Source organism: Elgaria multicarinata, chromosome 12, assembly GCF_023053635.1.
Source record: "Elgaria multicarinata webbii isolate HBS135686 ecotype San Diego chromosome 12, rElgMul1.1.pri, whole genome shotgun sequence".
Lineage (NCBI taxonomy): Eukaryota > Metazoa > Chordata > Lepidosauria > Squamata > Anguidae > Elgaria > Elgaria multicarinata.
The window spans coordinates 23344167-23361627 of NC_086182.1; the positions used below are offsets into that span (position 1 = coordinate 23344167).

General features: G+C 43.4%; 1 protein-coding gene across 1 annotated transcript in view; it reads right to left on the minus strand.

The window, feature by feature from the left end:
- Positions 1-17461, minus strand: part of KIRREL3 (kirre like nephrin family adhesion molecule 3) — a 772855-nt gene that overhangs the window by 177625 nt on the left and 577769 nt on the right. The window contains exon 5 of the mRNA XM_063139310.1: positions 12625-12782. Coding sequence (XP_062995380.1) covers positions 12625-12782 — 158 coding nt within the window. The remainder of the gene's footprint in view (positions 1-12624; positions 12783-17461) is intronic.

Here is a 17461-nt window from a genome sequence, read left to right on the forward strand (position 1 = left end):
AGTGTCATGCTTTTCTGTGGATGAATACAGGTTGGATGGAGGAGAGTTTCATCCATCTGAGCACTTGCAAAAGGCTTTCTGTATCAGAGTTAGTATTATACTGCAGCTCTGCAATAAGAACCTAAGACCAGCCAGGTTGGGTCAGACTAAAGGTGTGTCTAGACCAGAGATGGGGAAACTTTATTCCCCTCCCCAGGGCAGCATTCCTTCTGTGGTAGTTTGTTGGGGGGCCCATGCTAGTGGTGAATGGGGATTTTGGAGAAATCCGTTTGAAGGGGGTGGTGGAATTTGATGTGTTTTCCTAGGTTCGGCCCCCTGGACTTCATTCTGACTCCCTCTCTCATGCCCAGCTCAATCTGCAGAGACTGATTCACGGATTTTTCAAGGCATTTTGTGCATTTCCCACACAGGTCCTTCAATCTGTGCAAAATTTGACCCAATTTGTGCAAATGGCTGAAGAACTTGCAGAAATCAATCAGGAATTTGCATAAATTGCTCTAGAATGTGCACATATTTCCCAGGAATGTGCAGAAATTGCTACAGAATTTGCACAAATTGCAAAACCTGGGGGGTGGGGGGTGGGTTGGAAAGCACAGAAGAAGTTCCTGGGAATAGTCTTCAGCTCAGCTCAGAAATGAAAATTGAGTCATACATGTTGCAGAACTCATTCAAGTAAAAAAAAAAAAAGACCTGGATTTTCCAGCAACGGACATCCCTCGTGGTGGGTAAGGCTGGAGCCAAAATTGGGCATGGCTACCCCACACTCTTCTCATAATCCAACAGTAGCACCCTATCCATCATCCATGCACGCACACAAGCACACCCCTTTTATCCACCATTCAATCACTCCCTTTAATACACTCTCTCACACACCCGTCCATGCACACATACACTACCCCCACCCACAAATACAAATGTCCCCAGCAATTGCATTGGGGGCTGGCAGACCTTCCATTCACTCCAACAGGAAGTTTATTACCAATGTGAACAGCATATAGGGACCCCTTGTGTGGGCTGGGGTGGGTTAGAGGATTTTAACCTCCACAACCATGCTTCCACTCTAGTTTCTCCTCCCACCCACCCCCATGCAACTGAAATTTGTATTAGGAAAACCTCTGATTCACTGTATTAGGAGTTTTCTTCAGTACCAGGGCAGGATCTACACTACTGCTTTAAAACAATTTATAACAGTAGTGACAACTGTTGGGGCCCAGGACACACTCTCTATATAATTTTTAATCTGTTTTCAAAGTGTCATATCCTGCTTGGTGTAGATCTGGCCCAGGTGCCATTGTATGAGTTTTCAGCATTCCTTCCATACTTGAAAGGTTGATCAGGGGTCTGGAAACAAAGCCCTGTGAAGAGAGACTGAAATAACTGGGCATGTTTAGCCTGGAGAAGAGAAGATGGAGGGGAGACATGATAGCACTCTTCAAATACTTGAAAAGTTGTCACACAGAGGAGGGCCAGGATCTCTTCTCGATCATCCCAGAGTGCAGGACACAGAATAATGGACTCAAGTTACAGGAAGCCAGATTCTGGCTGGACATCAGGAAAAACTTCCTGACTGTTAGAGCAGTACGACAATGGAACCAGCTACCTAGGGAGGTGGTGGGCTCTCCCACACTAGAGGCATTCAAGAGGCAGCTGAACAGCCCTCTGTCAGGTATGCCTTAAGGTTGCTCACAAGGTTGGGAAAGGAGAGGTGCTCAAATTATGCAAGCTTCATAAAAGCAGACTAATGGCTACTAATCAGGATAGTGAGATGGACCCACAATATTCAATGGCAGTCTACCTTAAATGCCAGGTGCTGGGTAAACAGCAACAATGGTTAGCTGGGATTTTCATGGCATTGTGAGTTTTGAGATCTATTACGTGTTCTTATAATTATGTGTGTGGTCGCACTATAGATTTGCATAAGGGGAGTCTGATCTTGGCAGCTTGATTTTCAATTCGTCTCCTAATTATACCTAGTGCGAAAAAGGCAAATTCCATGTTAGGCATAATTAGGAAAGGAATTGAAAATAAAGCTGACAAGATGAGACTCCCCTTACGCAAATCTATGGTGGAACCACATTTAAAATACTGTGTACAGTTTTTCTGGTCACCACACTTAGAAAGGATAATGTAGCCTTGGGGAAAGGGCAGAAAAGGGCAACTGAAATGATCAAGGGACTGAAACAAGTTCCCTGTGAGGAAGTATTATGACATCTGGGATTGTTTGGCTTAAAAAAATGGTAAGGGTGCGCATAATAGAAGTGTACAAAATTATGTATGGTGTGGAGAAAGTAGATAGGGAGATATTTTTTCTCCTTCTCTCATAATACTAGAACCTGAAGTCATCCCATGAAGCTAACTGGTGGGAGATTCAGGATAGATGAAAGAAAGTATTTCTTCACAAACTATGGAATTGACTTCCACAAGATGTAGTGATGGCCACCAATTTGGATGGCTTTAAAGGGGGATTAGACAAATTAATGGAAGATTAGGCTATCATTGGTTACTTGTCCTGATATGTCTATAGGCCACTGCCAGTATCAGAGGTGGCACATGCACCAGTTGCTGGGGAACATGTGCAGGAGAGTGCTGTTGCACTCATGTCTTGCTTGTGGTCTTTTCATGGGCAGCCAGTTAGCTACTGTGTAAACGGAATGCTTGACTAGATGGATGTTGCTCTGATCCAACACAGCTCTTCTTCTGTTCTTATTTGCTGGCCATTGCTGGAAACAGAAATTGGTTCATATGGAAGATGGAGAATCTCTAGCCTGTGGCCTCATTCACAAAATGGCTACCATAGTGACCAAGACTCATTTCCAGAAGGCAAAGCCATGGGACAGAAAGAAAAGTAAGTTGGCCAAGTGTGCAGAGCATAGGTAAACTATGGAACTCACTACCAGAAGATGTATTTATTTTATTTATTACATTTTTATACTGCCCAATAGCTGAAGCTCTCTGGGCAGTTCATTGGTGATGGCCACCAATTTGGATGTCTTTAAAAGAGGATTGGATAAATTCCTGGAGGCAAAGGCTATCAATGGATACTAGCCCTGATGGTTGTATGCTCTCTCCAGTATTTGAGGCAGTAAGCCTGTGTGCACCAGTTGCTGAGGAACATGGGTGGGAGGGTGCTGTTGCACCATGTCCTGGTTGTTCATCCCTGGCCAATGGCTCGTTGGCCACTGTGTGAACAGAGTGCTGGACTAGATGGACCCTTGGTCTGATCCAGCAGGGCTCTTCTTATGTTCTTAAGAGCCTAAATACAAGGCAGAGATGGATTCTGAATTTCAAAGCACAAAAACACTCTCTTGAACACAAATAAAAATGGGCTGGAGAGCAGTACTTCACTTTGCAGGATGACAGCTTAAGAAATAAAATAAAAATCAGGAGGGGCTACACACACAGGTATCCATGGGGACATTGGCACCCATGGGCACCATGTTGAAGACCCAAGCATCACATGCTACCCATTCCATCCCGATAAGATAGCATTTTCACACACTGTTTTTGAAATAGAAGGTGATGAACTCCCAATTCCCCCAAAGCCCAAAGGAACCTTTCAATCTGGACTGGCTTTTATGGTGATGGGGTTCAGGCAGTGTAAGAATGGGGTGGGCTAGCATTATATTTATAAGCAATTTAACCGGACTTTAATTGCATTTTAATAGACTTTTAATGAAACACATCCACATTTTTAATATTTATAATTAATGTACAACATTAATCTATTGCCACCTTCTTGCTGTCTTTGGTAATGGAGGGGGATGATGGAAATGGGGTTTTAGAAGGATCACAAGGCATTAGAAATGATTGCACGTTCAGGCTTGCAAGGAACAGGGTCCTCAGTGGGAACTTAGAAGACGGCAAGCACTTTGAAATGCGAGCCAGCAACAGCTAGGATGGCCACTTTATGCGTTGCTAAAAAGGGAGCAGTAATAACTAGAAAAGAGGGCAAAGGAGGATTCCAATTTTAATACAATTTGTATGTGCTAGTTGATAGATGAGAATTTAGAGAGAATTACTGTATAGTTCCATTCAAAATGTTATACATCTCACCATAGTGGGGAAGACTATGACCTGGTGAGTACCTCTGTGTCTGGTCAGTCTGCTGTCCAGATGCTTACTTCCAGGTCCCTGTTCTCCCTTCTTGGGTCAGTGTCCAGTGGGATGCTCTTCCCCTGCTTGTTCTGTTGCATTTGCGGAATCCAGTGTTTGTGCAAGAGGGTTTAGGGATGTTGTGAGTGTCCAGGTGGGTCCAGGCATCCAGACACCCAGACCCTGCTCACTGAGCTGGCTTCTGAGTAGGCTCATGACTGCCTTGCAGCTCGGTGAGCACCTGATGGGTCAGCCCGCCCCATTGCTGTGCCGCCATTTTGTACAAAATGGTGCTGGGGCATTTCCGTTAAGGTCATGCTGCATAAATGGTGGCTGTAAAGCAGTCTATTATTATTATTATTATTATTATTATTATTATTATTATTATTTACAATATTTATATACCGCTCCCAATTGAAAATTTCGGAGCAGTGTACAAGATAAAATGAAAATGAAAACAGAATAAAACACTTAAAACAGATTTTAAAAGAAGCAAAAACAGTGACTCGTGGCTGGATATTAAGGAAAGGCTTCCTGGAATAATGATGTTTTCAGGAGGTGCCGAAGGAGTACAAAGTTGGTGCCTGCCTGACCTCCAGAGGCAGGGAGTTCCAAAGAGAAGGGGCCACCACAATGAAGGCTCTTCTCCTGGTGGACTCTAAGTGGGTCATAGGGCCATGTGGAACTACCAGGATCATCTTTACCAGAAGTGCCTCAGCTGCGATTTTGCACAAGTTGACCTTCCTGGATAGATCCAGGTCACCATTTTGTGCAAAATGGTGACTGGTAAGGGAGTTGAGAAGTCTGCAAGTAGCTTGCACAGTGCTTCAGAAGGCTGCAAGTAGCTTGTACAGTGATGCAGAAGCTGACAAAAACAGGTGAGTTAGCTGGAGACTTCTAAAAATAACACTGGAAATTACTGGAAAATATCATTTCCAGATCAGGACAAGTCAGTCCTGTTCTTGAAAAAAATGTTTCTGCTTATTTAGGCTTATGTTTTTAGAAAACTCAAAGCCCTGTTGCATGAGCGGTGGATCCCGCCAGCTCATGGGCACAATAGAATATATAGGAGAATAGGAGAAGAGAAGATTGAGGGGAGACATGATAGCACTCTTCAAATACTTGAAAGGTTGTCACACAGAGGAGGGCCAGGATCTCTTCTTGATCATCCCAGAGTGCAGGACACAGAATAACAGGCTCAAGTTACAGGAAATCAGATTCCGGCTGGACATCAGGAAAAACTTCCTGACAGTTAGAGCAGTACAACAATGGAACCAGTTACCTAAGGAGGTTGTGGTCTCTCCTACACTAGAGGCATTCAAGAGGCAGCTGGACAACCATCTGTCAAGTATGCTTTAGTGTGGATTCCTGTGTTGAGCAGGGGATTGGACTAGATGGCCTTATAGGCCCCTTCCAACTCTACTATTCTATGATTCTATGATCTTTATCTTCAAATTGGTTTGTGACTTGTCAGCTCTTCCAGTAGAGGTCAACTTTGAATAGAGAACTGTCCTCTGAGAGCCCTTTAAGTAGAGGAGTGCCTCTGAAAAGTGGGGTACACGGCCACCCTAGAAACCACAATGACTCTGTGAGAGCTTTTTAAAAACAATGAAATGAGAGATGAGTGTTTGGGTGTATGGCTGTGAGTGTGTGTCTTTGCTTTTGGCTCATGGCTCCATCCTGATTTCCATGGTTTCCTGCATTCTGTTCTCCTTTCTCCAGTGGGAACGGGGTCCTGGGAAGGAGTAGGCCTTGGCACATCTTGTTCCAGGCCTAGAAAATCATGTTGATGGCCTTGCATATTAATGGGCTCCTCTGGAATTAATTTCACCCCAGTCAGACCAGAGAGAGGTCAGCCCTTTGTGGTCCTAATTAGCCTACGCTTCTAAGAGACAAGGTCAAGATGCCGGCTTAATTGTTCTGCGGCGTCCACGTGGCATTTTGGTCAGAGGGAAGGTGAGCCTGTTGTGTTGATCAAGGTTACAGAATGAGAAGGAGGGAGACATATGTGAAAACAGGAGAGGCGATTTTGGAAGACGACTGTCCTGAAAGATGGCTAAGTAATATATTTAATAAAATCATCACCACCAACAACCACATCCTCATCTGTGATGCAAATAGTGTCATCTTTCTGGGCTTGGAAAATCCAGACCGTTCCCCTCTTGCTCCTGCCTCTTTGGCACTCACGAGCCAGCTGGCTGTTTCCGGAGAGACTGCTGATGGCAGGAGAAATGAAATGTCTTAGGATTTGGGTGCAATAAAGCAAGAATCCTCCTGTAATACTGCAGGCAAATCAGATGGCAGAGAGAGAAAGGTCACGCCGCTTATGCAAATCCGATGCTGGATGCTCCGATAGCAACCAGAAGGCCTGCAGGATGAGGCTGCCTAATGCAGATGAAGCTGCAGACAGGCGGCAGAGGCAGACTCGACCGGAGAAAACTGTATCTAGCCAAGGAATGGAATCAAAAACGGGGTTTGCACATTTTGCAGTGCAACAGAACGATATGGACTTTTTATTTTCCGCGTTCCTCTGATCCCTGGCCTGTTACCATAAACTGATCAACATGCACATTAGCCTACCAAACTGACTCTCTTCATCATAATACTGGAAACCCACTCTATGTCCACTAATAAAATGAGAAAGCTGCTTGTCTTTGAGAGTTATTAGTCTTGCTTAGGGCTGTACGAGAATTTCATTTTGTTTCATTATTTACTCAAATTTGCCCCATTGACACCTCTTAATGTGAGTAAGAATGTGAGTGCGTATTTTGGGAAAAGCTCCCATATAGTCCTGAATTTGGTTTGCATCTGAAAAATGAGCACTTGAAAAAATGTGCAGGTTTAAAAATATATGCATCATTGACAGGCTCTGCACTACTGTTTTAAAACAGTTTATAACAGTAGTGACACCTGTTGGGGCCCAGGACACGCTCCATCTACAGTTTTCAAACTGTTTTCAAAGGGCATGTCTACATGAGACTTTTATCCCGTGGTCATCCCTGTGCAGCCACATGATTTACAGGGGATCCTGGGTGTAACCAGGGACAACCCCTCCATTTTCGCAGGATAACTGGTTGCCCGGTTATCCCGATTTTGCCCATGGTCCTGGGATTATCTTGAGACCACAGGAGGTGTGGGCGCTTGTCCCACCTGGTGCCCGCTTACTCGTGAGTAAGTGCAGCACCAGAAATGGGCATGGGGCCATGACCGGCTCTGTGCCCATCAGGTGAGGGGGTGGCAGCAATTTCACCACCCCTGAAATGGCAGGGATGGGTTTGGGGCATATATATATATATATATTTTTTGGGGGGGGAGATTTTTTTCCTACTTTTTCATTGGAGTGGGGCCTCGTTCTTGCATGACCAGCCCTGCTGCTTCCACAAAAGAAGGCAGCTGCAACATTCCTGCTTCCTCCCCAGATGTCACGTGCCATGTGTGAATCCAGGGGAAGGATCTTGCGATCAGCATATTGTGAGATCCTTCCCCCTCCCTCTGTCTACACCATATGGTGTAGACATGCCCCAAGTGTCATATCCTGCTTAGTGCAGATCTGGCCTTTGCCTTGCAGGGTGGGAGTGTGCATGTGGGTGCACACTTCCCAAAAAAGCATTCCAAAATGTGCACTTTCCATTCAAATGAAAAGAAAGACAGATGATAGTTGACAACTGTAGCGAGGCAGAGTGAACACCGACGTGGAACTTCGAGAACCTCGATGAACACAACCATTGTTAATTCTCTCATCTCTAGCCATGTTGGCATGACCACATCTGTGGGTATGAATGTGCAAATAATACTGCTGCTATTCCAGACCTCCACATATTCATTGGAAGGTTAGAACAGAGCTTCCACACAATTGGGGACCCTGTGTTTTCCAGGATCCATGATTTGCATGGAAGCTTATACACATGCATTTTTACATGCCCAAGGGTGAAATCCCATGCATGCTTAAACAGAAACAATTCTTACAACTCCCAGGCAGCCATGCTCCATTCAGGGAATCCTCAGCATTGTAGGACTTTTTTTTCTGTCTAAACATGCCTAGGATTGTGCCCTAAGAGTTCTGACCTCTCAATAGATGTGGGGTGGTTGGGGGTTGGAATCAACAGGTATGATCCAGAAGGACATTGACAGGTTAGGACAGGTTCAGAGGAGGGCAACAAAAATGATATAGGGACTTGAGGACATGTCCTATGAGGACAGCTGAAAGAAATTGGGATCTTCTGTCTGGAGAAAAGAAGACTGAGGGGAGACATGTTATCATTGTTCAGGTACATGAAATTGGCCACAGGGAAGATGGTCAAGAACAATTTTCCATTGCCACATGAATTGGGACCCAGAATAATGGGAATATGTTAAAAACCACCCAGGTTATAAGGAAGAACCATCCAAATATAAGGAAGAACTTCCTGATGGTAAGATCTGTACAACAGTGGAACAGTCTACCTATGGAGGTTGTGGGTTCTCCGCTGGACATCCACCTCTCATGGATTGTTTAATTGGTTTTCCTGCACATTGCAGAGGATTGGAATAAATGATCCTTGTGATCCCTTCCAACCCACCATTCTATGATTCTATGATCCTGCTTTCCACGCCCCCTTTCATACATCTGTTGATACGGCCATGTGAATTCTTGGGATCGTAGGACAGCCTAAACTGCATTCTTATGTTACAGCTAAGGTTGCAACACTCTGTTAAACTAATTAGGAAACCCCTCTATAGGGTGCTCTTTGGGTCACTTCCAATTTGAAATATGATGCCATCAAAAGCTGAAACTTCTGGAAATTGATGAGAGGATTGGTTGCCATTGCCACTTTTCCAGGAATTAATCAATAAACGTATAAGACAGGAGTACAGCATGTGAGGATTTATTGAAATGCATCATATGTACCATGTTAAAGGCTCATGGGAGATAATAGTTAATTTTAAAACACACACATATTAATTACAAATATTAAAAATGTGTATGTATCCCATTAAAAGTCTATTAAAATGCAATTGAAGACCAATTAAATAGCTATGAATATAACATTAACTCACCCAATCATCTGCTGCCATATCTCCAGAACCTGAAAAAGCTCACTCAGCTAAAAACAATCTTTCATCAGTTTTGGACAATGTTCAAGTTTCATCATTGTGGAGCAACCACCAAGACCCCTCTTTCTATGCTTCCTTGTAATTCAAATGTGGCACGTATTTCCTTGTTGTTTATTCGTTCAGTCGCTTCCGACTCTTCGTGACTTCATGGACCAGCCCACGCCAGAGCTTTCTGTCGGCTGTCGCCACCCCTAGCTCCCCCAAGGTCAAGTCTGTCACCTCCAGAACATCATCCATCCATCTTGCCCTTGGTCGGCCCCTCTTCCTTTTGCCTTCCACTTTCCCTAGCATCAGCCTCTTCTCCAGGGTATCCTGTCTTCTCATTATGTGGCCAAAGTACTTCAGTTTTGCCTTTAATACCATTCCCTCAAGTGAGCAGTCTGGCTTTATTTCCTGGAGTATGGACTGGTTTGATCTTCTTGCAGTCCAAGGCACTCTCAGAATTTCCCTCCAACACCACGGTTCAAAAGCATCTATCTTCCTTCGCTCAGCTTTCCTTATGGTCCAGCTCTTGCAGCCATAGGTTATTTCCTACCCAGGCCTTAAGATTGGCTTCAGAACTTATTCTCAGACCTTGTCTGTGGCCCACCACTAAGAAAGATTGAGTTAGCGGGAACCAAGCACAGGGCCCTATCAGTGGTTGCCCCCAAAGTTTGGGAACTCCCTTAATAATGAACTTTGTTTTCTCCCCACCCTTGTGACATTTTTATTCCATCAAACCTTTCACTGATTTTATTGTTGGCTAACTAAATTTAATCCCATGCTGATTTATGGATTGTTTTGATATTTATCTCATTAATGATTTCATCCTTACTGCCTTTTGAGGGCGTGGAAAGTCAGTGTGGTATAGTGGCTAAAGTGCTGGACTGGGAGTCGGGAGGTCCAGGTTCTAGTCCCCAATTTGGCCATTGAAACCCAATGGGTGACTTTGGGCCAGCCACAGACTCTCAGTCCAACCTACCTCACAGGGTTGTTGTTGTGAAGATAAAATGGAGAAGAGGAAGATTATGGGTTCCTTGGAGGAAAAAAGGTGGGATATAAATGCAATAAATAAATAAATAAATAAATAAATAAATAAATAAATAAATAAACGTGGGATAAAAGCAACTTACATGACTTCAGTCCCTGGTGTCTCCAGGTAAAGGGGCCAGGTAGCAAGTGACGAGAGACTTTTGCTAGAAGGCCAATACTAGCCAGTGTTGACAGTGCTAGACTAGATGGATGAATGGTCTGATTCAGTGCAACACAGCATCTGATGTTCATAGGACAGTTGTTCTGGCTCAGCTCCAGCACTGCTCATTCCTTACTGCCATGTTTGATTACATGCCTCTAACCCCTTGGCTTCTGGCTTCTCCCTTCCATTCCATCACACTAACTAATGATTAGCAATACTTGTTGGGAAAGTGGCCCGATCTCCCGGTCTGAATATGAAGATATGACAAAAGGGAGATAAATCCAGTTCCGCGTTCCTACAATAATAAAAACTTCACGATGGCCAAAGATAAAGTTCTCCTGAAGGGAATGATGTTGCTACCAACATCCCAGCGATTGCTGCTTATAATACAGAGAGGTTAGAGTTATTTCTTTTCTTCAGTCTTTGCTCCCTGAGCTCGGTGGTATTTTTCAGCAGAAAAATGTCCCTTTTCAGTGGAAATAAACTCGTAGAAACTAACATAAAAGCTGCACTCAGGCGCTGAGCACTCTTTGCGAAGTTATAGCCACGCGTCATGCTCGCAAAACGGGGATGCCCTGGGACAGAAGGAAGCCACATAGCCACATGGCTCTATAGGCACCTCCACTTGCAATGGGGACCCTTTGCCCAGAATAATGTTTATTTCCTGCAAAGCCTTGGTTTTAAAATTGGCTCTGCTAAGGGCATGGCTAGACGAGAGGGGTTGAGGGAGTTGATCTCATGATTTTTTGATCGTCCTCGTTGTCTACATGTGGCGCAAGGTGTCCCAGGAGGAAGAGGATGTCGCGGCCGCCATTTTGGATTTTTTTTTAAAAGGAAAATGATCGCTCAAATGAAATTGTAAGCTTTATTTTTTTTTTTTTTTAAAAAAAACACACCTCACGTTCCCCCCACCCCACTCCTGATGTGCACAGAGCTCTGTGCCTGGTTCCCAGCTCCTCGCAAGGAGCCGGGACAAAACCACGACAGTGTGCCACACGTTCCGCAGGAAAAATGAAAATGAAAGGGTAGGGCGATATCCTGGGCCAAGGATGGGATTGTCCCTCCCTGCTCCCAGGATTCCCTGTGTGTCATGTGGATACACAGGTACGATCCCAGGATGATCCCCGGGATACGCCCCGTCTAGACATGCCCTAAGGCTTAGTGACTGGCAGTAAGAGCTTGAACTTACTCTGTGTTTATATTCTTTTGTCTGTGGCTCCACACCCCACTGGAATGTAGTCCTTGACAGCCTCTCTAAATTTGAATCCAAATTTGAAAAGCTTTAACACCTCTGATCTAAAAGGACATGACATGGAAGGAGAAAGGGGATGGGGAGGGAAAAGGCCATTGATAGACCTAATATGTCTAATATTTGTTTTACAAAGCTATCTAAGCTGCCGACTATCATCATATTTTGTGGCAGTCAATTACCCACTCTGTGAAGAATAAACTTCTTTCAGCTGTCCTTGCTTTCTGTGTGTCTCTGGCATCCACCACACACAAGGTCCCAGGACATGATAGGAAAACATATAAAGCAATAACTTTACTGAAGCTAAGTATGCCTGGGTCTGGTCAGCACTTGGATGGGAGATGTAACACTTTGAAAGTGGTAAGAAAATGGTATACGGAAGGTGTCCTGGGCCCCAACAGTTGTCAGTACACTTCAATAGCTTTATAAAGCTGTAGTATAGATCCTGCCTGACTCAGAATGGTGCATTGCGTTCCACCAAGAAGGGAGATACATACATATATATATTTAGTAAATGCTGTGATTTGAATGCTCCATGCAGAGGTAGATATGTTTTATGTAGGGATGAGAGAATCAGTAAAGCTCAAATCTAATTCCACCTCTTTCCCAAATGCAAGCTTCTTTATTGTTCAAATGGGGAAAGTGTGCATTTGAGTAAGCACACACACACACACACACTTCAAAATGCTTAAAAAAAAGAAGAGCACATTTTGCTACTGAATACGTTTTTCAATCACAAGTTTGGGTAGATGTGAGTGTTTCCCCAAAATAGTGGATTTGTGTTCTGGGCTGTGAACAGGCTAAGCTCTGATGTTTAATGAACTGAAACAAAATCCTTGTACATCTCTAGTTTGACGGCCTGGCCATCCCCAACTGTGTGAGCTGATGCTGTAACGAAAAAAAAAAAAAAAAAAAAAGGCAGCTGCATTTCGAAAATATCTCTTGATCGAGGGCAATTCTTCCAAACCATGCATAGGACTCCTGGCATCTAACTCACACGAGGAAGTCTCCTTACTTTGGAATAGGTTGCTCCATTGATTACTTCCCCTCTCCGCATCCAAATAATGGATGCTGCTGGCTTGGCGTTGTCCGCATGGCAGGTCAAATTCAGAGGATCTCCAGCTCGCAGGCTGATGATCGGGCCACCGGTAATTATTGGGTCATCTGGAGGCACTGTGAAGAAAACAAAGCATGGTTTGGTTCATGAGGCTCAAATCCAATCCACCAGATTATAGAAAAGATAAGATACACAGATCCAAGAGAATAAACATGGCTCAGAGTGGGTGGTGGCCACAGAGTGCATAGGGTTGAAGTGCTGGAACAATGAGAAAATAGCGGCGCCTCCATGCCCTCAGGCTCTGCTATTTTCTCTATGCTTAGCTGCAACCCTCACTTTAGCTGGGAAGAAATGGATTTTCCCAGCAACAACATGTTGTTCCTTGTTGTAATGTAAATAATTTGGGAGTGGATGGTCTTGAATGGGTAAATGTGACCCATGAGCTTTACCAAAGACCTGCTCCTGATGAGAATGAAAACTGCTTTATTGATGTGGTTCAACACAACAGCCTGCATTTTTGGATTCTGCTTGGGGGTGTGGGAGCACGGCTACAGGGTCTGTCATTATAGGTTGGAGTTAGGAGCTGCTTCTCAGATAGCTCCTGCCATTCATCCAGCTTCAACTAATATGCCTGGGAGAAACCATGGCAGGATCTACACAACCATCTGAAAGGTATGCTTTAAGGTGGATTCCTGCACTGAGCAGGGGGTTGGACTCGATGGCCCCTTCCAACTCTACTATCCTATGATTCTATGACTGCTTTAAAATGGTTTATAACAGTTGTGGCAACTGTTGGGGCCCAGGACTCACTCCATATACAGTTTTCAAACTGTTTTCAAAGTGTCATATCCTGCTTGGTGTAGATCCGGCCCCACACTTCAAAATTTACCCCTACACCACTGGTAACACAACGTCAGCCAAGTTGAGGTTGCAGTCAAAGATGTAATTTCTACCACCACCAGCCACCATTTTCTCAATCGTCAATAACAAGGTGTGGTACGATGGTGACACATTGGATTACAGTTTTGGAATAACACACATTGCACAAGGGGAATGTGCTGCAACCAGATCAAGGGATGTGCTGTATAAAAAAAGTCTGAAAGCAGAAAGCATACTTTGATGACACATTTGTTCACATAATCAAGGAACCCGGTTAAGGAAATCGGCCTTTTCTCCCAGCTCAATGCCTGTTTACGTCTGGCATCGTTATTCTAACACACGTCCCTGATTTATGAGGTCAGAACCAGTGAGTGGTATTTATTCCAGAGTAAATCATCACAGAATTTCCGAAGTGTGCTTTTCTTGTGGGGGGTGCTTCCTTGGCACAGTGTGTGGATTCTAATTTGTATGTGACTGAGGAAACTGAACCACAGTGGCAGGATTTATTGCAGATTATGAATTCAGATTTGGGTTTTTTTTGGAAAAAATAAAAGACTTTCTGTGGTTATGCACGGTTCCCTTTGGAGCAAATAATTAGAACATTTACACCTGCAATATTGTGCAAATGGTGCTATTTATGACTGCTGTTTTTCAGGAAACTGCAATTTCTGTCTATAGCTTATATACTTTTCCACAAAATCGTGGCTCATGGGGCAGTGGGATGCCACGTGCTGCTCACTAGGCATCCATGGCCCATCTGGTGGCTCATGCTGCATGCCAAAAAGAAATAGCTGGCTGGCAGGGGTCTGGCAAGAAGAACACGAGGCCACGGCAAATCAGTTAGGCAAATCAGTTACGCCTCTATTATTATTATTATTATTATTATTATTAATAATAATAATAATAATAATAATATAAAATAAATAATATTTTATTATTAATAAAATATCTTTTATTATTAATAAAATATTAATAAAATATCTCTCTCTCTCTCTCTCTCTCTCTCTCTCTCATATCTATCTGTCTTCTATTATCTATCTATAATAGACAATAGATTATATGCCGATCAAAGTGTCATATAACAAATTAAAATCACAAAATCATAAAAATGCATTAAAAATACCATGAAATAAGAACAGAGTGGGAACTGTAGATATAATGCCACCTGAAGTACAACGAAATAAGGCAAAGCCTGGCAAAACAAATGAAAAAGAAATGTTTCCACCAGCTGGTGAAACGCAGGCAAAGAGGGGGCTGCCGTACAAAACCCTTCCACACCCAAGGTTATAAAATCCAAAGCTGCCCCACTCTAGACAAAGATAATAATAGTTAAGATGAGAAATCCCTCCATCCCAGGAAATAATCCAGAACTTTTCCATTTCTGTTTTGTTTCCCATTTCACTGAGAAATAACGCACTAACAGTTCCCGAAACAAAGCAAAAGCAGTTAAGAATTGACCCCTGCAAGAGATGAGACGATAACCAGGATATGGGATGAAATCATTAAGATTGACTTGACAGTATCAAGAGAGAGCCTTGAGATTTTCATATTTTTGATTGCCTGTCGGAGGGCACTGCAATGTCTTGGATGCTCTTGGAATGGTGGCCATTAGCGACAAAATGATTTTATTCCTGGGCACTTGAGATCATTTCCTGCATCTAGGATCTCCTTCCCTCACCCAGAAGAAAATGTATTAAGAAGCGGAAGGTGAAGGACATTCAAGGGACACTCTTTCCATCAAAGCTTATTGGATGAAATCAGTTATATACAGGGGCAAAAGGTTCCCGCCCCCCGAAAGGTTCTCTTCTAAGAATACTGAATCAAAAGCTTTTACGATTGTTTCCAAGTTCTTATGCAGCGTACCAGGCTATTCTGCAGATATTATATTACTGTTTGTACGCCAATCATTGATGGCATCTATAGGTGGTCGACAGGCAATTTAAGCTTCAGTGGGTTTTCCTGTGTTCAACCTTTATTGACCGAGATGGGTTTAGACATTAGATATGAAAGCAATAACATATTTCTTCCACTTTACTTATTTACCACATTGCTGACAGGGCTCTCTCACTGCGAGATACATACAGCTCGCTTTATGAAGACTTGGGGGCAGCAGCTGGGACTCAGTCCACTATGCAAAGGAAAGAATTTGGTCTAAAACAAAGAATGGCAGTAATGGTATAATTTCATTCTATTTGAACCATAACTCAGACCACCCATTTGATGGCTTGTCACAGTCGAACACACGGAAATGCTCACACTAATCAGTTTGTTTTTTGTGGTTGTTCCAGCCGAGTGCAAAACATTTATTTATTTATTTATTTATTTATTTATTTATATACCGCTTCCATAGCCAGGGCTCTCTGGTTTACAGAAATTCTAAAATTAAGATAAAAACGAGTATACAAAATTTGAAATTCTAAAACACAGAACAGAACATACACACATAAAACATTAAAAACCATTAAAAAACTAAACATGTGGATAATTAAGATGTGCCGGTATATGCCTGGGCAAAGAGGAAAGTCTTAACCTGGCGCCAGAAAGATAGCAGCATTGGCGGCAGGCAAGCCTCATCAGGGAGATTGTTCCATAATCTGGGGACCACCACTGAAAAGGCCCTGTCCTTCGTTGCCACACTCTGAGCCTCTCTCGGAGTAGGCACCCAGAGGAGGACCTTAGATGTTGAACGTAGTGACCAGGTATATTCACGTCGGGAGAGGCGTTCCGTCAGGTATTGTGGTCCCAAGCCGTGTAAGGCTTTATAGGTCAAAACCAGCACCTTGAATTGGGCTCAGAAACATACAGGCAGCAAGTGGACCAGAGTAGGTGTTATATGGTCGAACCTTCTGGTTCCCGACATCAGTCTGGCTGCTGCATTTCGCAGCTTCCGAACCATCTTCAAAGGCAGCCCTACGTAGAGTGCATTGCAGTTATTTATTTATTTATTTATTTATTTATTTATTGCACTTATATACCACTCCCATAGCCAGGGCTCTCTGGGCGGTAATCTAACTTGGAGGTTACCTGAGCATGGACAACTGAAGCCAGGTTATCCCTGTCCAGATAGGGGCATAGCTGGGCCACCAACCGGAGTTTGTAAAAGGCACTCCATGCCACCGAGGTCACCTAAGCCTTAAGTGACAATGATGGATTGCAAAACATCAGTTTTAGTCTGGAATTAGAAGTCATGAGAGAGAGAGAGAGAGAGAGAGAGAGAGAGAGAGAGGTACTGCTGTTTTTGTATATCTTGCGCTGCTATTTCTGGTAAAGCCTAGAATAACGCGATGTGTGATATGATGTCATCACTCTGTATTTCTTCTGCCACCAACTCACAGAACTGGTAATGATACTGCCAGCACTGCCAACACTCACATTTCCAAGCTTCTAAGTTTCAAAGTTGAGGCAAGCAGGCATTCTGAAACATGAATTCTTCCTTCAAATCATAAACTTGGATGGTTGAGTGCCAACAGACCACTTTGAAACAAAAGGGAGGGATCAGCATACTTGGGTGAATCTTGAGATGTGGATTTTAAAAGGGAGGATGCAAAAATAAGCAATGGAGAACTTAGTATGCTCAGTGGCCTCCAGGAACCACAGTATTATGTGTGAATTGGAAAAACGAAATGGAAAAATGGAGGAAGGGAAGGAGGTAGAGTGAATTGACCCCTTGTAGTATTCTGGAGAAAGAAAGTGGATGGAACCCCATAAAGAGACTCTCCCGCTACTGGGTGTGGATACACTGCGACATTTTGTAGTAGCTCTCATTTTTTTGTCTGGTTCCCCATGGTTCAAGCTCATTGCTTACTTTTGTTGGCTACAGTATTACTTTTTTTTAGTGCCTTATGTATTGTTTTTCATTTAGTTGAATTTTTTTATTTTATTTAGGAAAACAAAAAATAGAAATAGTTTTGAAATC